The sequence below is a fragment of the Chrysemys picta genome, unplaced genomic scaffold (assembly GCF_011386835.1).
Source record: "Chrysemys picta bellii isolate R12L10 unplaced genomic scaffold, ASM1138683v2 scaf698, whole genome shotgun sequence".
NCBI lineage: Eukaryota > Metazoa > Chordata > Testudines > Emydidae > Chrysemys > Chrysemys picta.
The window spans coordinates 5940-32276 of NW_027053405.1; the positions used below are offsets into that span (position 1 = coordinate 5940).

Consider the following 26337-nt stretch of genomic DNA (forward strand, 5'->3'; position numbering starts at 1 on the left):
GCACATTAAAGTTAATCCTGATCACTGTGATCAGTCCCAACACATTTATTCATTCTCAATGAATCCAGAGAAAAGGCTGTGGGTGAAACAGGTCTTGATTCAGGAATATGCTCCCGTCTATATTTTTCAATGTAAGGTACAGCTACTTCCCAAACCTACAGGACAGAAAGAGCAATAGCAGAGTCAGACGTGAAGGCTGAAAGATTTTATGTTCAAACTGAGTCACATGTCAATTCCCAAGATCAGAGAACCCTGTGCAGACACGAGCAGGGCATAATTAACTGACTGTAATAGATATACAGAAATAAATTGCATGTGGCAATCTGAAATAGACATAGGGTCAGAGATGATTGCTGAAGAGCGAGACTGGTACTGAGCACAGGAATCTGTAGGGACATTACAGTTTTGCTGGGTAAAGGGGGATCTAGGTGCAGTTGCAAGGGAATGGTATATAGCTACGGTCCTGACTGGTGCAAGGTGAGTTTTCTCAGGTGGGAGGAGGCATTGCATCTCTTAGTACCCAGGTGATGTCCTAGGAAGGGATAGGAGCTGGTAGGGATGTGTCCCTGGTGTCTGACAGAAAGCACCTTGTCATGCAGGAGCCAAGGTAGCATGGAATGGAAGACTGGCATGGCCAAGAAAGGTCAGTGATGGGCAGCACTGGCAAGGAATGGCAGATCTGAGCAGACTTTGGGGCTCGGATTTACAAAGGAACCTAAAGGTTGGAAAGTTTTCCTTTTTCTCCTTTATCATTCCCCCTAGCAGGGCTAAAGACTGGTGGGCTATTAGGGTCCATATGGCTGCAAATAGTTTGATAGGTCAGTAGGAACCTCATCTCTCCCTCTCTCGCTCATTCTTCTGTTAGTTATATTTTACAACTGTAAAAAACCAAAGTGGGTTCCGAACCCTCTAGCCGAGCACACAGTAGGGCTGTGTTAATGCATATCCTCATTGCTGTTCTCTCATCCTTGCGCTCCTATAGTTTGCCAGGCCCTCTCTTATATCTGGTCTTGAATTGGGTAACAAGCTCTTTGGGCTATGGACTATCCTCCTACTCCCTGGCCCCTGTCCTGCAACGAGCTCCCCATGGATAGTACTCAGCAAGTGTCCATAGTTCCACTGACTTTAATGGGGCTCCATGTGGATGCAGGAGACTACCTTCATGGGGCTCATTGCAGGACTGGGCTGATATTTGTAAAGACCTGTCAGTTTCCATAACCTATGTCATTTATCCATAACACAACGGACGGGACTCATTTTAAAATATATTATTTTTAAACTAAAAGCGTCCCTTTAAAAGACTATGACAAAGTAAAATCTCCACACATATTCCTTCAGAGATGATGGTAATTAAATCATGCATGTGAGGAGAAAAGCTGTTTTTCCCCTGATGCATCAAGGGCCATTTTAAAAAAAGAACTACAGATCTCTTCGTAAGGAATGAGCTACTGTACAAATGCCAGTATCAACACCTGCCTTCTGCTCCACAAGCAGCCTGTGAGCTGCCTCAATGTCTGGGGCCATGAAGCGATCCTTTAGCCAAGGCCTGAAAGGAGACAAATTGAGAACATTAGCCAAACATTAACCAACACTGTAGTTAGCAGGTCTTCAAAGCTGTAACCTTTGGGAAAACGTTATCTGATTTTACCTTACAACAGAGCGCACAAGGTCATAGACTTTCTCCAATGGGGTGGTTGTTCTCAGGGGGCGTAGGAACTCAATGCCCTGGCAGGCTGCAAGAAGTTCAATGGCCAACACTAGGAAACCAAACAGTGAAAGGCGGGATAGTGGGTTTTAAGATGTACAACTCATTGTACGTTTACATTTGGAGAACCTCTAAAAGGAGTTTGTTACTGTTACTTAGTACCTCACAACTTCAAAGTGCTATGCAAAGTTTAATTGAGGCAGATAAACAGAAGACCCATTTAATAGATGGGGAAACAGATGGCGGTTCCGGCCGATACTTAAAAACAGTCTCTGATTTTGAATGTCCAAACATGCTGAGCCTGACTTTTCAAGGTTCTAAGTGCTCAGAGCGCCCGTTGTCTTCAACTAGCATGCTGGCTGCTCAGCGCTCATGGTGTACTCCAAGGTACACCCCAAAACAGAGACCTTCGAAATCAGAGCCCTTCCCCAGAACTGAATTAGATGTAGCGATGGGCCTGAGCTGTAGAATTCAGATCCAGTTTTGAAACTCCCAGGTGTGCTGGGGTGTCCAGCGATGGAGTTTGGTTCAGGCCCACTTCTCATTAGTATGAGAACTCTGGTAGAACTAAAAGATCTAGACACATATGTATTGGAAAAGCTTGCACAATGTCTCCCTGTCTAGACAGTGGCATTTGTCCCTCACTTACACAATGGCCAAATTCACCTAAGGAAAATGTTACCTAAGACACATTGTTTTCTCTAGTTACACGTTCACTTTGCTGAATGTACAAAATGATAATCCTTAGTATTTTTAGAGATCTCTACAGCTTCAAAGCACTCCACTGTATAAATCCATGTACGAGCAAATTGTACATATTGGTTTTTGTGGTATGTATTGTGTTCTTCCAGCAACAGCTGAAATTTGTATTTTAAAGAAGTTACAACTTTAATCTTTCAAGACAAAGATGAATGGAAGAATTTTGGCTTAGTGTCTCTTTGATAAGCCGTTTTGTTTCTATGAAACACACTAATTACATTCATCTCAATAATATTTCTGCTAGAAAGAAATTAAAGTAATAACTTAAGACAATATCTTAAAAGACTTCTTTAAAACGACTGAAGGGTCCATTTTTAAAAAAACACGATGCCATGTAGAAGAAAGGCATTTAGTTTTAACCTAGTTACAATACAGTAGATCTGTCTAAAAATCAGTGTCTTAATTTTACCTTGTTCAACATGTTCAATAACTTTCAATGCTTTTCGTGCAGCCCATCCGCCCATGGACACATGGTCCTCTGTAGCAGCGCTGGTTGAGAGAGAATCCACAGAAGAGGGGTGGCACAAGGCTTTATTCTCAGAAACTGCAAAAGTCCAGTGTGAATAAATGGGGTACTGTATGGACAAACAGGAGCTAGAAACAATGGCTGAGTCTAAAACACTGCAATGAAGGATCCAGATCCATCCATGGTAAGTGCATGCCCATGGTATGGCTTGACTGAGCCATCTGCAATATCTAACATTCAAGCCATTTTGCCCTTGAAGACAGTAATATTGTACATTGATCATCCGATGCTGAAATTAACCCAAATATATAAAGGTAAATATTACATCCAGAAAAAATATCTGGTTTAAAATAGACCAAGGGTCAGCTCTTCAGCCCAGCTCTGGTGCTGCAAACTAGCTGCAAAACCTCCCCACTATTTCCTCCTCCGCTCTTGGCATCCCCAGTGTAGAACATTCCCAAGAGAAAGAAGATATGGCTGGGTAATTCCAACACCCCTGAAATCCAGAGCTGCTGAAATGGAGTCTTAAAGCAGCCCCCTAGGATGCCTTAACTTAGGTCAGACCAGTCCCCAGCTGGCCCCAGGATCTGGGGAACGTAAAAATTGCTTTTCCCTTCCCCAGCATCGAGCCCGGCAGTGCCAGACTGAAATATGTGGTTCAAATGTGGACTATATATATTTATGTTTTAATACTCAAAAGAATGCCATTTCCCAGTTTTGACCTTTCCAGTCCTATATTCTACAGTGGCCCTTGGTCCTTTTTATCTTCTTGTACAACTTTCTGACTAACTCAAGGACAACTCCTTCCCCTAACCTTAAATGCTTTTCTGCCATGTATGGTTTGGGTGCTTCCAGGGCCGGCTCCATAGTTTTTGCCACCCCAAGCAAAAAAAAAAAAACCACACACACAAAAAACCCCGCGATCGGGAACGCTAACGCCGCCACTTCATTCTTCAGCGGCAATTAGGCGGTAGGTCCTTCCCTCCGACATGGACTGAGGGACCCGCCTCTGAAGAGCCGGACGTGCCGCCCCCTTCTAGGGGCCGCCCCAAGCACCTGCCTGCTGGGCTGGTGCCTGGACCCGGCCCTGGGTGCTTCTAGCTCTAACAGAGCTTCCAACAGCAATAAAAGCAGAGAAAGAAAAAGGCCCTGAAGAGCCAGAAAGTGAGCTTCATAGTGAAAGTACAAAGCTGGGAAATAGTCTTGCCATTGCTTTATTTTAGGCCATTGGTACTTTACATCTCAAAAGGGATTGGCTTGCCCAATTTTCTTTTAATGATAAATACTGTCCAAAACGTAGTGTTACGAGGAGAGGTCTAGAGACCACAAACTGATGCAGCAGTCAACATCTGCAGAACTTGCAAAACTCCCCTTGAAAGTAATGGGAGTTTTGCCAGAGTAAGGATTGCAGGAAGTTGTTTGGAAGGCTGTCTGTAAAATGCCGTCTTACTTTAACAGGGAGGTAATGAAGCACTTATTCACAGTATTCTAGCTTCATCTGGACCTAGATCTTTCACTGTGAATCTGACTAAATAAAATTCACTTGTAGCCCCCTTGCCACAGAGAAGCAGCTCCTATATAAAACAACCCAGAATCAGACTGAAAAAGCAGCTGTCTTTCTTGCCTGTGCTTGAGGGATGCACACAGCTCACGGAGAATTGGCCACATACTGATTGGCATGCCTGGGATGGGACACCAATGGCAGACTCCAGAGAGCCTTCACATGGCTGGGGCATGTGAGCTGAGCCGGGAATCAGGATGGAGGACTTGGAAGAGAAGCAGTCTCAGAGTTACAGTGCAGTAGAAGGGGTGACAATCATTTTGCCTCTCCCAGTCAGAAGGTCTGGGACCGACCCAGTATCCCTAGCTCCAAATCAGAAAGTCTGAGGTCCAAGATGAGACTGCACCAATGAGGACTGAAAGCCAGATGAGTCCGTTAAGGCCTCTTCTCCCGCACTATTAGGCATTCTAGAGTCTCACCAGAAACAGAGCTGGAATCAGCAGTCTCTCGTCTGATACAGGCCTCCAGTTGTAACACTGAATACTCATTTTACTTTCTCATGTCTGGTCGAGAAGTTTACCTGCCTGCGGATCTTTGTTTCAGCATTTCTGCAGAAAGAATCCTACCTAAAACATACCTTCAATATACTACCCATCTGAGAAAACAATTCTAAACTGCCCAGCACCAGCCCACTACTGCTACACAGAACAATCAGAGTAACAAAGCATGCTATGACCAAATGGTCAGAGACCAGGAATTGTACATAGAAGTCAGAGTTCTTATCAGGACCCTGGGCATTCTTGGGACACACAATATTGAAGATGAGTGGAAGGCTGAGCCCTACACAGAGTGCCAGGCCTGCCAGTCTATTGACTCAAGCTAGTGAAAGGAGTGGGCCCCTCCACGGCCCTGCAGAGGAATCACATCCTTCCAACAGGACAAGTGGTGAGGAGGCCTGTTAGAACCACCTCACCATCAGCATACACTATTTGACAGACAAGCGGTCAGCAATGGCCTCATAGTATCGCTCCTTTACAAGCCTTCAGATACTCCCGAGAGGTCAGAAGACCACAATTATCTTACACGGTAGCTCTTTCTGACGTCAAGGGAGAGGACAACATTGGGTATCAACACCAGCAATTTACTTTTCAAGTGCCTGAGCCCAAGCTTTTCAAAAGAGACTTGATTTTGAGTGCCCCAATTTTTTGGGTGCCAAACCTGAGACATGTTTTGTAGGGTCTTGAATTTCAGAAAGTACTGAATCAGAGCCACCCAGTTCCTTTAAGGTGTTTCAAAATTGGGCATAAAAAACACTAGTTACTTCTGAAAACTTAGGTCTGGCTGTCTATCAGTAAACCTTGCCACAAAATTGCCTACTAAAATAGCTATCAAACGGCCTTTAACTTTTTCACTTATTTGATACTGTTGTTTTTAAACACACTCTAGTACTTGAAATCAGTTCTAATTAGTGTGAAAGGAGCTACTGATAATATTAATCTAAGTATTCTTTTGAGCAGTTTTTTAAAGCAGTTTTATGTGAGCCTGTTACAGGTATATATGTACAAAATAGCTGAAAGTATGCTTCAGTGACATTACCATTACAAGCAATTTTGTGTTCATTCAGAACAGATTTTTAACTGTAGACTTAATGCAGCATGTTCATTTGTATGGATTGCTGCAATTGTATTTTCACACAAATAATGTGGTCGTCATGGTAAAGTGTGTGTCTGTAATGTAAAATTTTTGTTTGAATTGCGATTGCTAAATAATTGGTCATCAACATTTCTGTTTTGCGTTAGAAGAAAACTGGTTCAAGAAATCTGAGTGTTAAATAAACAGTGCACTGGGTAACAATTTCTTTTTACTCTTCATTCATCAAAGAAACAGGAACTGAGAAAGAGAAGAGAACATGATTTTTATTGCCAATTATCATTATAGTATGACAATAATAGACTCGTTATGCCCTTTTAGAACTATACAGTTAAAAATAAACTTTCCATTACATTCCTCTCGACTTTGAAATATGGAGTCTCTCTACCAGCAGATGTGTGGTGTTAGAAAATAAAATCACAAAGGTTTGTGATTGTATAGCTCCTCTCTAATAAAATAGTGTACCCTCCCCCCCCAATTCTTTCAGTTTTCCAGCAGAAATAATTGGAGATTCCTTTAGTGAGGAGCAGGTAACCTTGGAGATAGACTTTAGTAAAAGAAACAAGACTATCTTCCTCAGTAGTTCTCATTGTGTTTGGCCATTGTTGAAGCAGTTAGACACACATTATTCTGTTAGGTTTTTCTTTTTTGACATTCATGTTGCACCCGAGATATCTATGGCCTTCTGTTCAAACATGTACAGGGCAGGGTCCTGTCATAAAGGAGCTTAAAATCTAATATGGAAGGATACTACACAAATTTTTAATGATCTGGTTAAGATGGAAATAGGGGGGAAATATTTTGTAGATCATCTGGTTTCATACATGTAGGCACATCTGTGTGAGCCAGGAGTGCCTCCCCAAAATGTAAACTGGCCACACTTTGGAAACAGGATCCTGGAGAGAAGAAGTCACAGAAGTCTTTAAACCATGATTTGAGGATGTCAGTAACTCATCCAGAGGTTAGGGGTCTATTACAGGAGTGGGTGGGTGAGATTCTGTGGCCTGCAGTGTGCAAGAGGTCAAACTAGATGATCACGATGGTCCCTTTTGACCTTAAAGTTTGAGTCTACGAACAGATTGGTTCACACTGGAGTGCAAACAATCAGGTTAATATCCCAGAACCATGGTATGCTTCACCAGTTCATGATGTCATGTCTTATCTACCCATCAGGTCACCCTACAGTGGAGAAGAGAATTTCCAGGCCGTTCATGGTCAAGAAGAAATCAATGACTCTGGCTTTGAAGGTGGAGAACATGACATGATGGTCACACCCTACCTGAGCCTACACAGGTTAAGCCCACCATAAAGTTATCCTGTGATTCACTGAGAGTCTCTACAGATGTGGTACATAAATGGATAGCACCCCAAGAAGGCTTTGTTGGTATGACTTCTGGGACAGGGCATACGGCGTGTAACATTTGGAATGTCCCAGAAGCACAGTCTCATGTATGCACCTCTGTATGAATCAGGGGTTATGTAGCTCTGAGATTACATAGCCCAGAAGAGTATTTTCTGTATTTTGTATGTTTGCATATGGTTTGTTTTAAACTTGATGAGGCCATCAAAGTGTGTAGACAGGGAAGAGTGTAGCCACCTTGCTAGGCTGGGGACTTCAGAGAAACAGCTCCCAACAGCTCCCACATACCACAGCACAGACTGGAACTCCAATGGAGACTGCCTGTCCTGGGTGGGAGAAGGGGAGAGACAGCCTGTGGAGGATGGGCCAGAGTCTGACTGACATGCCCGAGATACCAAGAGCAGACCCTGGGAAAGCTTGCACATGGGCTGAGTCATGTGAGCAGAGCTTGGCAGGGACCTGTGACCTGGGGGAGAGCTGGCTGCAGGGAGTCAGGCTGGTAGAGAAACAGCCTCAGATTTGCTCTGTGCAGTAAAAGGGGAGACAGGCAGCCATTTTGATTTTCCCATGAGAAGGACTGAGCCTGCTCCGGAGCCCCCAGCTCCACAACAATGATGAGTCCTGAGATTCTGCTGCACCCCTGAGAAATGAAAGCCAGCTGAGCCCATAGGCCTCCCCTGCACCAGGATCGTTGTTGTGGGATTGGTTGAGGCCTCATTTATTTAACGTCATTGATTCCTTTGCCTGTTCTCTTCCCCTCTTTTAATTTACCCCCATCCCTTCTGTGAATAAAATGGCTGTGTTGGGTTTGATTTACTGTACCCGTGAATTGTAATAGCCTGGGGCTCATAGGGCTTGTTACTGGTTTATGCACCCAACCACTAGCTGGAGACACCATGCGCTAAGCACCCAGGGCCTATTGCTGTGTCCCTGAGAAGGAAAGATTAAGGGGCTCCACACCACCCTTGGGGATTGGGGTGTCCCAGAAGGGGAGGTCTACAGATAGAAATGATACGTTTTGTGTAGAATCAAAAATAGAATTGTTTGTACATAGATAATTTGCTTTTTAGCTTTGTTTTGCTTTTAGGGCCTGATTTTCAGAGGTGCTGGGTACTTCTAGCCCCTACTGATTTCAAGTGGGACTGTGGCGCTTAACCATTCCGAAACTCAGACTCCAGTCCTACAAAGATTTAAGCACTTGAGTAATCCTACTGTTGCCAACATTGTATTTCAAAAATAAGGGATTGTTTTCTTAGCACCCCCGACTCACCCCACTCCCCAATATTATCATTTTTATCATTAATAAATAAATAAAATAAATGAACATTACTCACCTAAATTCACATGGGGCATTTCTTGCTGCTTTTTGCGGCACTCAGCAATGCCTGATCTTGTTGTACAGAGATGAAAAAATAAGGGACGTCCCATATAATAAGGGACTGTTAGCAACCCTAGCTGGACTGCTCACAGGTTTAGAGCTAAACACATACATAAATCTTTGCAGGTTCAGGGCCTCTGAAGGGGAGACGGCAGGGCCGCCCAGAGGGGGGGGCAAGTGGGGCCCTTCATTCGCTCTGGGGGCCCTGGAAAACTCTCGCAGGGCCTGGGCCCCCGGAGCTTCTTCCGCTCCGGGTCTTCCGCAGCAATTCAGTGGCGGGGGGTCCTTCCGCCCCGGGACCCACCGCTGAAGACCCCAGAGCCCCTGAATCCTCTGAGCGGCCCTGGGAGACAGGGCTGCAAACTATATCAGATAACTCAGCTGGACATGGGGAGAAAAGAAGAATTTACAGCTGGAGCTGAGAGCTGGTTTTCCTTTATCAGTACTATCAAACTATCATAGTGCTAACGTAGGTTGATCTTTCTAATTTTGTTCTCTTGCCAGTCTTGCTTAGGTCTTTGTGTACTCACCCAGGGCCGCTGCTGTGCAGTGCGCAATCATGAAACCAGAATTCAGACCCCCTTCGGTGACTAGAAATGCAGGCAGCTCACTGAGAGATGGGTTGCATAGTCTTTCAATCCTTCTTTCACTAATTGCAGCAAGTTCATGGACACCAATTGCCAGGTAGTCCAGAGCCTGGAAGAGAGGCTCTTGATGGAATCAGCTGATTTTTTTTTAAATTTCAGAAAATAAACTAATATTTCTCCAAATGCTTAATTACCTTTGCAGGGTATTCACCATGAAAATTTCCTCCAGAAATGGTCTCTCCCCTTTCAGCAAAAACAATCTTTAAAGACAAGTTAAGGTGTGAACATGAATGAAGAACGGCTGATGTACCACACATCTCTAGATAACCAGAATATCCTATCTGAAAGGAGGAAGAATTGATGTGCAAATGCATATGCATATATAGTGTAGTTCACACTTCCGCATGTTCAGTTGTCAGAAAAATGTAAAACAATGCCCAGTTCTCCCACCATACAGATACAGATGAATAGTGTATTTTATTAAATAGGCTGGATGGTCAGCAGGTGAAGGCTATAAGGAATGCAAAGCCGCACTTGAGCACAGTTTCTAGTGTAATTTTCAATTGCCAGTGGTGCTCTCGCCAATGGAGGTGAAATTTTATATATAGTGAGCAAGATGGGCACTCATCATTACTATCAGCTAACACAAAGGAGCATCTTTTGTACATTCCTTTATTCTTAAAGAGTGGAATTCACCCTTGTTCAGAGCACCAATACAAGGCGCATGCACAGAGCTTCCCGAAATGAGCTCACACAGCTCTTAAAAGTGGTGCATAGCTCTTGGAGTTACCCTTTGTAGAACTCAAAGTGCATTCTAGAATGCAAGTTTTACCAACCTTGAGCCAACCTTGGGTCAACTGACAAGTCACTGTTGACCTTCAAGTCCAATTGGCTGCCAAAGTTCCCAGCTGCTCTTATAACCATGTAGGCCTTGATCCAGAAAAGCACTTAAATGTGTGCTTAACTTTAAGCAAGAGCAGTCCACTGACTAAGCACATATGTAAGTGATTTGATAGATCAGGGCCATAATTTCTGCTTCATTAGCTAATAATTATTTAGACGGGAAAAAGTAACCAAACAAAATTTTACTGAGAAACTGAATCATCAAAAAGATACAGGATTGTCTGTTGCACTGTTAATTTCAGTTGTGATTATGTCCTTTACAAAAGCTATCGTGTCATTCGCCACACCGTGAACCTAAAAGAAACAATAGCAATTAGTCACAGGTCGTGTCTATTTGTAGTTCAAGACACAGATCCATCCAATTCTACTTTCTGAGCACACGCTTCTGCCTTGACCCCACTCCCAGACTTGGCACTCACACAGGGATACAGACTTTGATTTGATGTGATAACCAGGAAAATTGCTATTGTGGAATGCTAGATATACTGTACTCATTAAAGATTTGACTTACTATTATTATGACATTATAATATGATGATGACAACATAAATCTATAATTCTGTGTGTGTTTGGGTTGGCATCCCCTTGTCCTTCAGCCACAGGTACAACCTCTATCTGATCAAGAAAGTACTCAAAGCTTAGCTAATTGGTCAATGTATATTAGGTATTATTAAGGAATTATAACTAAACTTAGGAAACCCCAGTTCTTTAGTTTTTACACATGCAAAGCTCCCACCAATTTCAATAGTTTTGCTTGTGTTAATAGGAATTGAGTTCATTGAAAGTTAAAAATCACTCCTGTGTACAAGATCCAGGAATTACTTATGTCTCACTTAAGCCCTATTTTGAGCTGAGTGGGAAATAATGTAATTGCATTATTTTAAAGGAGACCACCAACACTTAACTGACATTACACTGGGATTGGGATTTCACTGCCACTAGCCTATCCCCCGAGTGGGAAACTCATTTTACCTGAGGGCAACAGCGCAGCGTATATGCATCCTGAACTCTGTCACAAAATCTGTGACTCTCTGCAAAACAAAAGAAAGGTTCTTATAGAAAAGGCCACACATCACTGTTTTAATTCCCTCTCTGTCCTGGAAATCAAATAGGTGACTTGCATGGCAGGAAGCAAAGATGTTTCACCTGCTATTTCTGATGGATGATGGTCAGAGTCTAAAAGTGACCTAAATCGGAATGCCACTTCAATTTGCCCCCGATGGGCACGCACTGCATGAATATCTATTAAGAAATAAAAGAGCATTACACTTTTGCTTTTCCCTCCCCAACAGCTAAGAGAAAGTGAACACAGCAAATTCAATACCAACCAGTGTCAAAGGCTCTAGTTGTACCCTTCAGGACTTCAAGTGTTAGTGCAGCAACTATGTCCGCTTGCCTAGCAATAGCGCTGGCTCGTTCCACTGCTTCACATCCCAGAGAGGAGATCATTTGGGTTCCATTGATAAGAGCCAGACCCTTCGGAGAGATAGCAGGTGTTTATTTTAAGTGAATCTGTTGCAGCCTTACACATGCCACAGCCATTGTAATTTTCATAATTACACGTGTCAGTTAAAGAAAGGCTTTTCTAAGATTCCTGGATCGTCATTAAACGAATCATAAAAAGGGCTAGAGAGGCCTTGGTCTCAGCTATTTGGTTATTTTTTGATACAGACAAGCCACCAGTTACTTTGAAGCTGTTACATCCCCATGTCTCCTAACTGGGAGTTGTTTTCCAATAGTTAGTTTCACTAGCAAGCCAGTTATAGCCATCTGGCCACGATTGCTGATCAGCTCAGGGGGTTCCTGGTATAGGTTTGGTGAAACCTAGCAAGCCAGATATACAGCTAAGGCCCTAAAGATGCTTCCTGTCATTCCAACATGCAGATGATTGTCTAAAGTCAATGGGAGTAGTGTGTGTACTAGGACTACAGGAGAAATCACTGGCAACAATCCACTTCAAGATCTCAAAGGACACAACAAACACTTCCATTTGTCCCCTCTATGGGTCCTAAGACAACTATATTATGCAGTGGCAAATACTAAACATTTACATTTCTGCAGTAAAAGTGGAGGTACTTTCCTATAATAAAATAGTATGGTGATGTGACATCATTGCTCTAAAGCAAACATTTACTTTTAACTGTTAGTCTCTATATGTTCCTTAGAAATTCTGCCATGTTACATGAAGTTTATTTCATGTTACTTCAAACTTTATTTAAGGGCACAGGACAGCTTTCTTTTTCTTTTTCTTTGTAAGAGTAACCCTTCTACTGATTTTTGACAAAATTATTAAATTCAGCTCTAGACATGAAGAAGATGAGGTATGAAAACCCCCACACCAAAGCAAGGAAACTTAGGGCAGATTTATACTACCACTTAAGCTCATCTAACGTATGTTGCTCCGAAGTGTGAAAAAGACCCATCAATCCCCTCCCCCTCTGCCCCACCACCCAAACAGCGCAAGTTTCCCACTGTCCACACCGGTGCTATGTCCGTGGGAGACTTGCCGTTAGACTTAAGGTGGAGATTCTGTTTTAACTCACCTTGGGCCCGTTCTAAAGCTCACTGAAGCCAGGGAAGTCTTCCCATTGGCTTCAGTAGGCTTTGGATCAGGTATCTTGCCGCATGTACTGTAGTTATGACCATTACTATGGTCCACCATCAAGAGCACTGGAATATCTTACATACTAAGAACCTACATGTCAGTTTTTGTGGGTAAGATTTCATCAGCCTGGGTTTTTGTTTAATAAATAGATGAATATACTTACATAAATAAACATTTATACCACACTAATGCTAGTTACTGCTTATTAAATATCACAAAATGTGTTTAAGTTATAAAATGTGTTTCTTTCTCTAAACTACCAACACAAAAAGCCTTCTGGTCCCCACAATGCAGGATAAAAGCCATCTGAATTACTAAAGGTTTTACATTCTTAAACAAAACCCATCTCATAAAATAAGGGCTTGTCTGAACACAATACTCCTGGTGACAGCCAGCTGAGATGAGCCCCAAGCGCTGAAATGTAGAACAGAGAGCAGATAGGTCAGTTCTGCAGTAATTAGTGCAGCGTGCAACAGCAGGAAGAAGATTATTTGCGCTGGTTTAGTTGCCATGGAAGTGGGATGCATCTACACTGGCACTACACCAATTTAATTTCCACTGATGCAGACTTATTTTAGATAGTATCAGAGGGGTAACTGTGTTAATCTGAATCTGTAAAAAGCAACAGAGGGTCCTGTGGCACCTTTGAGACTAACAGAAGTATTGGGAGCATAAGCTTTCGTGGGTAAGAACCTCACTTCTTCAGATGCAAGTGAAGAAGTGAGGTTCTTACCCACGAAAGCTTATGCTCCCAATACTTCTGTTAGTCTCAAAGATGCCACAGGACCCTCAGTTGCTTTTTACTTTAGATAGGAATTGGGGTAATTTCCATTGATGGATGTCCAGGAAATCACTGATGGTAAAAAGTGTGTGTGTGGATGAATGGCAGTTCCCAGTGGAACTTTTATAGACAGGACCTAAGTTTTACCCTGGACTGAAGCTTTGTACACACAGCTGAGCTTCTATAAATGACTGCGGTTGAACTAAATCACATGTAAATGGGAGGTGAAATGGAAACGCCGACATACCCTTTACTGTAGAGTCTCTAATGGGTTCCCTGTAACAGATGTCTAATAACCTTCTGGAACTGGATTTAAGATAATAATTAATTCATCTCACTTTTAAAATATGGGCAACATATGCATAAAGCAACTACCAATTGGCTAGGCTTGGTTTTCATTACCTCCTTTGGTTTCAAGGTTATCGGTTTCAGGCCATGGGCTTGCAGCACCTGTAAAGCAGTTTATTGAACAGGACGTTAGTGAAAAATGCCTTTCAATACATTGATTGGACGACTGCTGATTGCATACAACCCTCTTTTTTATCTTATGCTAATGAACATTTTGGAATATTCCACAGTAAAGGGAGGGGGAAAAAGCTTTTTATGCACTAACATTTAGAACCCTGTTTTGACCTGGCTGCCTGAACTAATGCATGCTCTGTCCTGTCACATGACACACCCGGGCTTCAAGTCCAATGCTGTCATTCCCCAGGGCCAGCACAGTCTGGGACTAGGAGTGCTTGAGAGGTGGTGCAGTCGCAGCCCGTTAAGGAGCGGTGGCATTATTCCACACCATCAAGCAAAGACTCTTATGGCAAATGAAGGAGAAGTATTGCTTTGATTCTGCCTAGAATCCTACCCACTCCTCCTCAGCTGGACAGATGGTAAATCGAAAAGAGAGACCTGCTGATGACGGGGAGAAGCAGGAAGAACAATGGCAGGCAAGAGATGCTCGAGCCCCCAGAGGAGCTGCAGAAGACTTTTCCACCAACAGCAAATGCAGTTAGTGAATGGAGGAAGGATGGCTTTTGGTTAGGGCAAGTAACGGGGAATCAGTAGGGTGGGTTCAATTTCCAACTCCTCTACAGACTGCTCGACTTAAATGAGTGTATCATTAAATGAGATTAAAATCCTTAATCTCTTTGTGCCTCGGTACCTTTCTGTAAAATGGAGATAATTGCACTTCCCTATCTCACAGGGATGCTGAGAGGCTACATACTGGGGAGGTGCTCAGATACTATGTTGACGGGAGCCATGTCAGTACCTAGGCAGATGAAGAATGAAATAAGCTACCCAGGGGGGTTATGGAATCTCCATTATTCGAGAGATCCATGGCTGGATCAAACACTGAACTATTAGGGATGGAATAAATTTAAAAAAATAAATCAATTCTGCCATGGTGTAACTGGGTAGACTAAATGATGCCACAAAGATCCCTTTTAACCCAAATTAATCTATTGAAAATGTTATATGTTTAAGTCATGTGATTTCAGCTTTACTGAAGTTTATACATCTGCTTCTTGCCATTATAATACGTAACAGAAATCTTAGTAACTCCTCTCTTCTCAGGAGAGAAAATACCCTAAAAGTCTCCATTTACTTTTAGCATTTGAAACCACATCATTAATCCTCAGTTTTGTGGGATCATCTCAGGTTTGGTGGGCCAGTTCTGATGTTTGCAGGACAGAAGGTGCACTAACAAATCTTTGGAGCTGGTACAACATGACATCTTGTCCATCCATCCAGATTCGGGCACTCATCAGTGTTGGATCTTGCATCATGTTGCTTGTCTGCAAGGTGACCATGTCTGTCTAGGCATTATTGATATGCCAGACATGGTGGAATCTAAACCCCAATATCATGACACCTGGTGTTTGCTTGTTTTGTTCTATTCTTATGCCTCATTTTTCACCATGGTACCTGTCCTACAGGACAAAGTGTTGAAGTAGTGCAAAAACAAATACTTCAATCACAAGAAAGTGACACACAAAATCAGCATAGTTCTGATGAAAAAAATTCCCTTTGTTCTCATAATACACATAGTCTACTCAGAGCCAATTGAAGGAGACAGACAAAGAAGTCTAGTAGTCAGACACATTGATCTTACATATTTAGCATCAGCCCAGCCACTCTTTGGGGACCACATCTTTCCTTCTCCTATGAACCCCAAAGCAAGATGAGAAAGAGGGGCTAAGTCTCCACTGGCTCCAACTGTCCCTTTCTCGGGGATATAGGGCAGGCAGGATGCTAGGAAGAAAGCAGAAATCAGACTTTGGTTAGAGCCTCCATCCATTCTCTCATTGAAACAGAGACACAGGCACATGAATCGGCCCTGGTTGTCTTGAAGTGACATACTGGAATAGCAACCAGTGAAATGGAGAAGCATCACCGCCTTGCAAACTGACATTTGTTAATTTTTCCTAAATTTGCTCCTGTAGTTTAAAAATAAACCAATTGTTTTTGGCTGACAAATCAAAACAAAACAAACCTGACACGGGATTAAATTTTTAGTGTAGCTTAGTCCCACAAAGGCCAAGAAACTCAAAGTTAAGGTTGAAATTCCAGCTCCAATATAGGAATGGGAGAACCTCAGCTGTGTCACTACATCTGACAACCACTGGTAGGGTCACAAGAAAGGCTCCCACTCAGCTCATCATAGCATAGAATAGAATCATAGAAATATAGGGCTGGAAGGGACCTCGAGAAGTCACCAAGTCCTGCACTGAAGCAAGACCAAGAAAATCTAAAGGGCTCAGTCCTAAGAGGACCCTTTAAAAGTAAGGTAGCCACTGAACTGTTGGCTGCCTTTGAGCAGCTGACTGGAAATCTAGGTCCAACTGCAGGTCATCACTTTGGCATCATACATTTGCAGAAAATGCAGTGCCTCAGCAAAACTGGGCTGAGTTTCAGCCTGTGAGGGACACCAAGCTTATGGAAGAGGATGCAGCAGACAGCATCTTTGCTCATCCCCAAGTAGAGTAAGATTTAGCTTTAGGGGTGGGTGACATGGCTGTCAACCCAGGGCGTCGTAGTCAGGGGGACGCTGTGGTGAAGAGGCAGGGAGCTCAGGTTCCCCCTCAGTGCCTGCAAGGTGCAGCCTGGTGCGGCAGGAGCACCTGCCTGATTGCTCCTGAGTGAAGGAGTCCTGCTCACCACCCCACCTGGTTTCCCAGCCCAGCTCCTAATCCTGCCTCCATACTCGGCGAGCTGGCAGACTCCTCCCGCCGTCCTCCCCCGCACCCTCTGGGACTGTCCCAGCCCAGCCATTACTCCTCCCATGGGCAGCCTGAATGAGAACGATGCTGCCCAATGGAAATGGGAGCTGGAAGATGCCAGCCTCTTCAGGGTTGGGAGGGGAAGGGAGCTGAAACTGTAGAGAAAGAGACAAGTAAGTCTGGGGGGTCCTGACCCCATGTCCCAGCTCCCAGGGGGCCCCTCCTGTGCCCCCATTTTCCAACACCCCCCCAGCTCCCCAGGGGTCCCTCACTGTGCCTCCACGTCCCAGCCTCCCAACTCTCAGGGGCTCCCCCTTTTTCTAGCTCATCCCAAAGGGAGGTGTCAGTGCAGGGCATTTGGGATATTTCAGGAGTGAACTTTCCACCATCACCATCAACCCTAGCTACCCCCAGTGCGCTGGAGCATTTGCATTTTAACCTCCCCCACCCATAACCCACCTTCCCTGGGACTGGGAAGGGGCACTTGAATATTGGAGATGCTCAGTAGTGGGGTGTGTGGAGAGATCTGCCCTTCTGAAGCCCCCATGTCACTGTCACCCTGCAGCCCCACACAAATGAGACTCTGTACTACTCTGGTTCTCTCCCCCCATTCTGGGTCTCTCAGGTCACCATGCTCCCCTTTGGTGCCCTCCTGTCACTGCTCTTCCCCTTGGGCTGCTGACCTGTTGTGGGGAACCCAGAGAGGCAGCAGGGGCAAGGGCAATGAGGGGGTGGATGGGGAGCCTGGGGAGGCAACGAGCCAGAGATGCCAAAATACAAGTTCAGCCAGGGAGCTATTTTCCCTAAGGCCAGCCCTGGAGTTAGTCCCTAAGCTACTGCAGTTGTTGATGTTACTGACTATTTAGAGACTCAAATTTCTCAGATCAAATTAAAGCACCATTTCCCAGATCTTTGAACACTGAACCCCATTCAGGAAAATGAAAGCAATCACCCCCCCGCCACTGTCAACACTTCCACATTTTGTAAAAAGTCCTACCCATACTCATGTATAGATCATCTGTGCCCTCCATCTCCCCTCTAGTCCTGGAGGGTGCACCTCACACTTCAGGTTTCAGAGTAGCAGCCGTGTTAGTCTGTATCCGCAAAAAGAAGAACAGGAGTACTTGTGGCACCTTAGAGACTAACAAATTTATTAGAGCATAAGCTTTCGTGGACTACAGCCCACTTCTTCGGATGCATATAGAATGGAACATATATTGAGGAGATATATATATACACACATACAGAGAGCATAAACAGGTGGGAGTTGTCTTACCAACTCTGAGAGGCCAATTAATTAAGAGAAAAAAAACTTTTGAAGTGATAATCAAGCTAGCCCAGTACAGACAGTTTGATAAGAAGTGTGAGAATACTTACAAGGGGAGATAGATTCAATGTTTGTAATGGCTCAGCCATTCCCAGTCCTTATTCAAACCGGAGTTGATTGTGTCTAGTTTGCATATCAATTCTAGCTCAGCAGTCTCTCGTTGGAGTCTGTTTTTGAAGTTTTTCTGTTTTAATATAGCCTGTAATAAGGACTGGGAATGGCTGAGCCATTACAAACATTGAATCTATCTCCCCTTGCAAGTATTCTCACACTTCTTATCAAACTGTCTGTACTGGGCTAGCTTGATTATCACTTCAAAAGTTTTTTTTCTCTTACTTAATTGGCCTCTCAGAGTTGGTAAGACAACTCCCACCTGTTTATGCTCTCTGTATGTGTGTATATATATATCTCCTCAATATATGTTCCATTCTATATGCATCCGAAGAAGTGGGCTGTAGTCCACGAAAGCTTATGCTCTAATAAATTTGTTAGTCTCTAAGGTGCCACAAGTACTCCTGTTCTTCTTCTCACACTTCAGGAAATGCTTATTTAGTGGCTACTTATGCACCAAGGCTGAAATGTTGGCTCCTTCAGCCCATATATACATATATGCTAGGAATGATTGGGCATTTTCATTTAAAAAAAGAAAATCAATGGCACTGTGTGTTCTAGAAAGTACAGTAGAACCTCAGAGTTACATACACCTTGGGAATGGAGGTTGTTCATAACTCTGAAATTTTCATAATGGAACAAAACATTATGGGTGTTCTTTCCAAAGTTTACAACTGAACATTGACTTAATACAGTTTTGAAACTTTACTATGCAGAAGAAAAATGCTGCTTTCCCCTGCTTTTTTTTTTTTTTTTTAGTAGTTTACATTTAACACTGGAATGGGTTACCTAGGGAGGTGGTGGAATCTCCATCCTTAGAGGTTTTTAAGGCCCGGCTTCACAAAGGCCTGACTGGGATGGTTTAGTTGGGGATTGGTCCTGCTTTGAGCAGGGGGTTGGACTAGATGACCTCCTGAGGTCCCTTCCAACCCTGATATTCTATGATTCCATGAACACAGCACTGTACTATATTTGCTGCTTTTTTTTTTTTTGGTCTCTGCTGCTGCCTGACTGTGGTCTTCCTGTTCCAAATGAGGTGTGTGGTGTTCGTAACTCTGAGGTTCTACTGTACATTTCTCAGTGAAGTCACTTCAGTCTGGGATAGAAGTTTCAATTAAAAATCATCCTGAAATCCAACAATTACATTTTTTAAAAATAGCTGATAAAAACTTGACAGAACTTTGTATGTTAAATTTTAGCCCTAAGCTGTTGTCTCCAGTAGAGTTTCATAATTCCTCGGAATAGGGGTTTATAATGCAAAGGTACACAGGCCTGTTAATACAACAACAACTGGATCCACAGCCACTATAATTACATTGGCCACAATTTTCAGAAGTGATGTGAATTTCAGTACCTCACTTTTGGGTGTCCAAGACAAATTGAAGAGCTCGGATTTTCACTACACTTTCTGAAAAAAGAAAAAAAAAAAGGAAAAAAAAAACCACCCTCACACCAGGCCTCTTTAAGGAGTCTTAAATTGGGCATGTAAAATCACTGGCCACTAACACTGGAGTATTAGGGTTACCATTCGTCCGGATTCCCCCCGGACATGTCCGGCTTTTTTCAGTTAAAAATAGCGTCCGGGGGGAATTTGTCAATGTCCGGACTTCCCCCCCCATGCAGAGTGTGCGGGGCTTACAGGGCAGCCGGCCGGATGGTGCCACTCGCTCGGGGCTCCGGCAGCCAAAGCCCTTCCTCCACTTTCCCCCTCCTCTCTCCTGCAACTTGATACCACTCCCCTCTTCTCCCTCCCTCCCCCCGCTCTGCATTCACAGATCGCCGGCTGTCGCCTCGGCCTCCGGCCGTCTGGAGCTCTGACCCTGCTCCCCTCCCCCGCTGCCGAGCGCGCTGCTCTGCAGCACAGTAACGGGGCCGGGGGTCAGAGAAGCGGCAGGGAGGTTCTGGGGGGGGGGGGGGGGTAGTCAAGAGACAGGGAGCAGGGGGAGGGTTGGATGGGTCAGGAGTTCGGGGGGGAGGCTGTCTGGGGGTTGGGGGTGTAAGGTTTTTGGGCAGAGTACAGGTGGGGGGGGACTCAGGAGGGGGCAGTTAGGGGACAAGGCACAGGGAGGCTTAGGTAGGGGGTGGGGTTCTAGAGGGCAGTTAGGAGCAGGGGTCCCAGGAGGGGGCAGTCAGGGGACAAAGAGCGGGGGGGGGGTGTTTGGGAGTTCTGGGGGGGGCTGACAGGGGGCAGGAGTGGGGAGAGGGATCGGAGCAGTCAGGGGACAGGGAGCAGAGGGGTTTAGATGGGTCGGCAGCTTTGGGGGGGGCTGTCAGGGGGTGGGGAGTGGTTGGATGGGGCGTGGGAGTCCCAGGGGTCTGTCTGGGGGTGGGGGTGTGGATAAGGGTTGGGGCAGTCAGGGGACAGGTAGGGGGTAGAGTCCTAGGGGGCCAGTTAGGATGTGGGGAAGGTCTCAGGAGGGGGCAGTCAGGGGACAAGGAGCAGGGAGGCTTAAGTAGGGGGTGGAGTCCTGGGGGGCAGTTATTGGCAGGGGACCCAGGAGGGGGCAGTCAGGGGACAAGGCGTGGGGGGGAGGGTTGGGGGTTCTGAGGGGGCAGGAAGTGGGAGGGAGTGGAAAGGGGCGGGGCTAGGGCAGGACAGGGGCGGGGCTAGGGCGGGGCTCCTCCCGTCCTCTTTTTTGATTGTTGAAATATGGTAACCATAGGAGTATTATATTACCAGTGGTACATGGTTTACACTACACTGGTTCCTTCTCCAATGTTTACAACAGATTTGAACTTTTCAGTCTGAAAAAAGGATTTCACTGACATCAGACCCACTGCTCTAGTGAAAAAAATAGGTGAAAACTAAGTTAGAAGAACCACCATTTTGAAGCCATGGATGCCTGGAACTATTCTCCTATTTGGAAGGAAGAGTAACTATTGCAAAGCCTCAGAATCCAACGGGAAGCCAAAGCCACCCTGAAGACCTCACTGGTTTTTCCTGCTTTGCAGGCCCCCTTCTCCATGGCAGCATGGCTCCCTTATGTGAGAAGCAGCCATTGGATATAGAGTTGGTTGACAATTTTTTTTGGTAAACAGTAAATTAATCAAAAAATGCATTTTTCAGGGCACCAAAATGATGTGCAAATTCAGGGCAAATTTGACAGTTAATTTCAGCTAAAAAAAACCTGAAAACAAAAATTTTGGAAATGTCAAATCAGTTTATTGAGGAAAAAATTGAAATCAGCCATTTTGAAACTATCAAATCAAAATGACATTTTCAAAATGAAATGTCAAAGCAAAATGAAAAATGTCAAATGTCATTTCAATTCGACATGAGAAATGTTTCATCCCAAGTGATTTTTTGGGGGGAGGGGGGTTCATTTTCGTGAGACAAAATTAAAAAAAATGTTTGGATTTAAACAAACTATTCCCCTCATCCTCCAATGATAGACTTTTTGGCTTGGCCACCAAAATGAAAAAACAGCTATTTGTTCACCTCGGACTGAATGCCCCATCTCCTCTAAAGTCAAAGCCACCCTGTGACTTTTAGCAGCATTAAATACCTTTAAGAATTTCCTAGCTCCTGGTGCTTCTGGGATCTACCTCAAGCCTGAACATGTTGAAGAGGCAAGGAGGAGTCTTTGGGACTGAGGAAAGTAAGTGTGAAAAATTAAGACTTTTTTGGGGGGAGGGCATAGTTGCATATATAAGACAAAGTCTCTAATATCAGGATGGTCCCAATAATATCGGGACGTCTGGTCACCCTATGAGGGCAACAGGCAGTGTAGATTCTCTTCCTTTCCCTCTGTGGACTTAGAAAACTCTGTGACTAAATTCATGTTCCTTTACTTCCCATGTCACATAATGGAAGACAGCACAGGGTTCACCTTCCTGAGTTCGCCCTGATGTGTATAACCGTAGCGCCTCTATTAGCTTTATGTCCCCAGAGCAATGCAAAAACCTTACATTCATATAAACAGATTAAAAAAAACTAGTGAATCTTGTGCTCAGGAAAGATGATGGATTGAAAGAAAACCATCTAAACTGAAGTTTATTCACAGAATGGAGTATAATAGCAGACAGACAGTGAGAGGAAGTTTGCAGTGGCTCTCTCATTGGTGGGACCATTTCTAGGAATGAAAGGTAGCTAGTTTCCAAGGCCACCCTGAACTTCCCTGCTGAGCCTGCCAGCAATGATATAAGTGGCATTAACTGTTTCAATGGTTTTGTTAACATGATTAACTGCCTACTAGCAACCAGCCTCAGGCCAGCTACTCAGTTAAGGCCCCCTTCTGCAAGTCTTACTCACAGTGAATTATTCCTATGAGCCCTCCTACTGATTTCAATGGAACTACTCACATGAGTAAACATGTCTCAGCGGGCCTAGTCCTGCAAACACCTATGTGATAATTTTTTTCCCAGGGAGTAGTGCCACTGAACTCAAAGACACTCACATGAGTGTTAGCCAGATCAATGAGCAACTGTTGCTGAACTAAACCCCTAACAGAAAGCCTCGCAGTTCGAGAATCAAGCCCTTAGCAGACAGGCAGTGACTATGGTGATAGATGAGGTATAAATACCTAGAAAGAGTAATATTTCACGTAGGCCGCTTGTCAAATAACTGATAAAGTCACAGCTTGCACTGACTATTAGCCTTCAGCTGCTTTTGAACTGGCAACCTAGTGTCTTCTCAGGTAATCAGCCCTGAGCAAACATTCTTAATTCTGCTTTCACTGTGTGTTAAATGCACACAATGGAGTTTATTTTCATGCCAAAGTATTACCATAATATAATGACCCAAAAGGACAAAAGTAATACAACTGCTAAAGGTAATCGGAAGTGCTGCTCTTTTCTCCCCTCCCAAACTATACCACTGTTCTTCCACCACAAATTCTGGCTCGAAATTAATAAAACTATGAACACTTAAGAAAAACAAATCAATAAAGAAGGTAGGGGTTGTGGTTACGACACTGGACTGGGATTTGGGAGATCTGGGTTCAATTTCTGGTTCTGTCAAAACCTCCCTGGGTAATGTTGGCAAGTCAACTAAACTCTCTGTGCCTCAGTTCCCAATCTTCTGTGTGCTGTATTCCTTTGTCCCATCTCGTCTACTTAGACTCCTTGGGACAGGGACTCTATCTACTTGTGCAGTGCCTAGCACAATGGGCCTGTGATCTAGGCTGCGGTCTCTAGGCACCATTGTAATATAAAGGATAAAACAGCTGTATTCATTTCTAAATATCTTTTTTACCATTAAATGCTTCAATAACTTGCTGGAGAGTTTCCAGTGAAATTCCACTGTATCCTTTTGCTAAAACATTGATCCTGAGAGCTAAAAGCATGCGAGTTCTCGCTGGGATCAAAGGCTTCCCGACACCTGCAATGACAACAACCTCAAGGTTACAACCCCCAATTCTAACAGTTGTGGAAGAGAAACAAATTTGAAATCAATTTCCCACTACCTGCGGAATGTGACCGAACTAAATTCACTTGAAGCTCCCTACAAAGAAAGAAAAGTCATTTAAAAACCAACTTCCAGTGTTCAAACATAAAAAAAAGTTTTTCACAAAACTGAGCAAAAAATATCCCTCTCCTTTTCGGAACAAAAATGGACTAAAAATGTACACTGTAGAAATAATATGTATCTACTTTCTATATCCATTTTCTAAATTAAAGAAGGAAACAGATACAACATACTTGAGTTTACTAGTTGGAATAATCGTTCGAGCAAACTTCCCAAAGCCAGTGGTGATTCCATAAACAACTGAAAGAAACAGATATTTCAGATAAAGAAGAGAATCTAACTAAAGTCATCTAAAACTGACAACAAAATTAAGTTGGAAAAGAAAAAAAAATACCAGTCTGTTCTTTTACAATTCTTTCAATCACTTCTCTTGATTGTCTGACTTTAGCTTCAGCTTCAGGTGTGAGCTAGAAAAACAATAGCGTCAATATCCATTCCTCTATTACTACTTAAAAAACTAACTAAATAAAAAGTATTTGGAGAGTTAGATTCTTTCAAAATCTTTACCTTGATCTTATAGAGCCCCTTTCCTAAATTGACCAGGTCCTCTGGTGTTAAACTGTTCCCATCTAAATAAATATACTGCGCAAAAGAACTGCATTTTAGTGAGTGTCATGTGTATGTAAGCAATTTCTAAACAATCAAAACTAAATAAATACAGTGAAAGCTTAATAGTGAACTGGGTTACAACAGCGTTCAGCCCCATTCTCATTCATACAGTAAGACTCTCTCAGAGAAGCATTAGCAAAGAACAGCTTATTTTAGGAGAGGTAACAAGTTAAGCAGTCATCATGGACGATCCTGCAAACACTGCAGAGCAAAGTGCTTCTGCGGTAGCTTCGGTGAAGTTACCCACAGTAATAGAAAGCTCTACACTTGGTAGTAAATGTTTGCAGGAACTTACTGAGTCCTACTGAAAACAAATAGTATATGTCACAAACAGCAATTCCATTTGAAATGTTCTGTGGGCTCCCGCTCTGTGTCATGGGCAAATAAAGAAAATAGGTTTTCTTTGAATACTGCCATTTCCCCCACCGTGATAAGAGGATTTCACCCTACTTCACCTTCTAACATAAAAAAACTATTGGATTGGGGCACATCTTATTAAGATCATTATTGAGCCATACCTTTTCTGGTTCTTGATATTTGCTATATCTGAAGCCATGTAAAGGGAAATAAAGGACATTCAAAACCCACACAAATAGTTGCTATTTAATTAGAATTTTTGAAGGAAGCCCTTTGAAGGTGGAAAAAGTGCTAAGCATTTTCAACTTTTGCAAATCTCAGAATTGTAAAAATTAACCAAAACAATGCTCAGTAAAGGATACAAATCAACTCCTTCTAGCTTAGATGCAATGAAATCCGAAGACATTACATCTCCTTCTATAGCTACAATGAAGAATGGGAAAAACAAACAGAATGAAAACTTATTGCCCATAGTTTGTTGCTACAGAGAATTCTTCATTAGCTAGAAAAAAATCAGTGACAAGAATTCCAATTTGCAGCCAAATGTATTTAAATGTCTTAACAAACATACAGTAAAAATGTAGTGTGAAAGTGAAATGAATTATATTAAAGAAATAGAATGAATTAAAGAATGCTGTATGTACCTTTAAGTAGAAATGAGAAGTGCTGCAAGCCAGGGGGCAGGAAAGCAGACATTAACTGCTTAATGAATTGCCCCACTTAAGGGCAATTAGTGAAGCATTAGCCTTAGATCGATAAGAGTTAATAAGGTAGCAGGATATGCATATTGTGCCCCAGGCAAATTTTACAATTTTGCTCTCTCTGTCCCTTTGTTTAGTTCACACCTTTTAGCTGTATAAATAAGACTGTTTGAATCTTGCATGGGGGCTCACATTATCTGAATGTATTAGCAGAGCGCTGTGCAAATAAAACAGAGTGGTCTAACAAACTATGAGTCCTGAGTCTAACTTTGACAGTAGTTAACACACACAAAAATCCAAAACCTACAGCCAAACACTTCATATCCCACCCAACTGTATGACACAACAGATGACCTAAAAAGCCTTCTCAAAACTGAGTTTGCAATTTAGTATTTTTTCTTAAATTACTAAAAAATAAATTTAGATTTGCTATATCACAGAAATATAACATTGCAAGATAAACAGAAAATACACACTCTGGGTCTCCTAAGCAAGTGCAGTCACCATATAATTTGTCATTGCAGGGTTTGCTTACCAACTTCAACAAACTCATTGTCCTCTAGTGTGTCCTCCAAAGTATCATCATGATCCAGCAAGCCAAGGCCTTTGCACCTCCGAACACAGAATTTCACTTCTTCCACTGAGGCAAAGCCCCCATTATCAGGCTTGTTTTTCATGTAACGTCTCACAGCTTCCTTCCCCAGCCATCTCACTGTGTTAGTGCCAGTTTGGCAAGGCACTGCCAGCCATTCCCCTCGGACATGTACTGTGTACCTTGGCATACTTCTCCTCTGTCTATGGTTGTCCCTCCACTAAAGGTGGCTGTGGTGTGAATCAGCCTTGTGTTTACCACAC

General features: G+C 43.4%; 1 protein-coding gene across 3 annotated transcripts; it reads right to left on the minus strand.

Annotated features, from left to right (window-relative positions):
- LOC101932921 (histidine ammonia-lyase) lies at positions 1-26337 on the minus strand. Of its 3 annotated transcripts, none has more exons than XR_010596499.1 (21): positions 26018-26337; positions 25144-25204; positions 24943-24970; positions 24323-24397; positions 24150-24222; positions 23989-24055; positions 23754-23791; positions 23543-23668; positions 15803-15942; positions 14098-14145; positions 11638-11785; positions 11456-11551; positions 11282-11340; positions 10523-10603; positions 9601-9666; positions 9350-9515; positions 8776-8831; positions 2874-3008; positions 1649-1757; positions 1477-1546; positions 1-155 (listed from the first exon to the last, which is right to left on the minus strand). XR_010596499.1 is itself a non-coding variant. In XM_065579710.1 (21 exons), exons 1-21 carry the CDS (start codon positions 26262-26264, stop codon positions 12-14), a joined length of 2028 nt encoding a protein of 675 aa, XP_065435782.1. In that variant the 5' UTR covers positions 26265-26337; the 3' UTR covers positions 1-11. The 3 variants fall into 3 exon arrangements, 2 of the variants coding, with proteins under 2 accessions (XP_065435782.1, XP_065435783.1); XM_065579710.1 differs by having other exon boundaries at positions 8776-8826; XM_065579711.1 differs by lacking the exon at positions 8776-8831.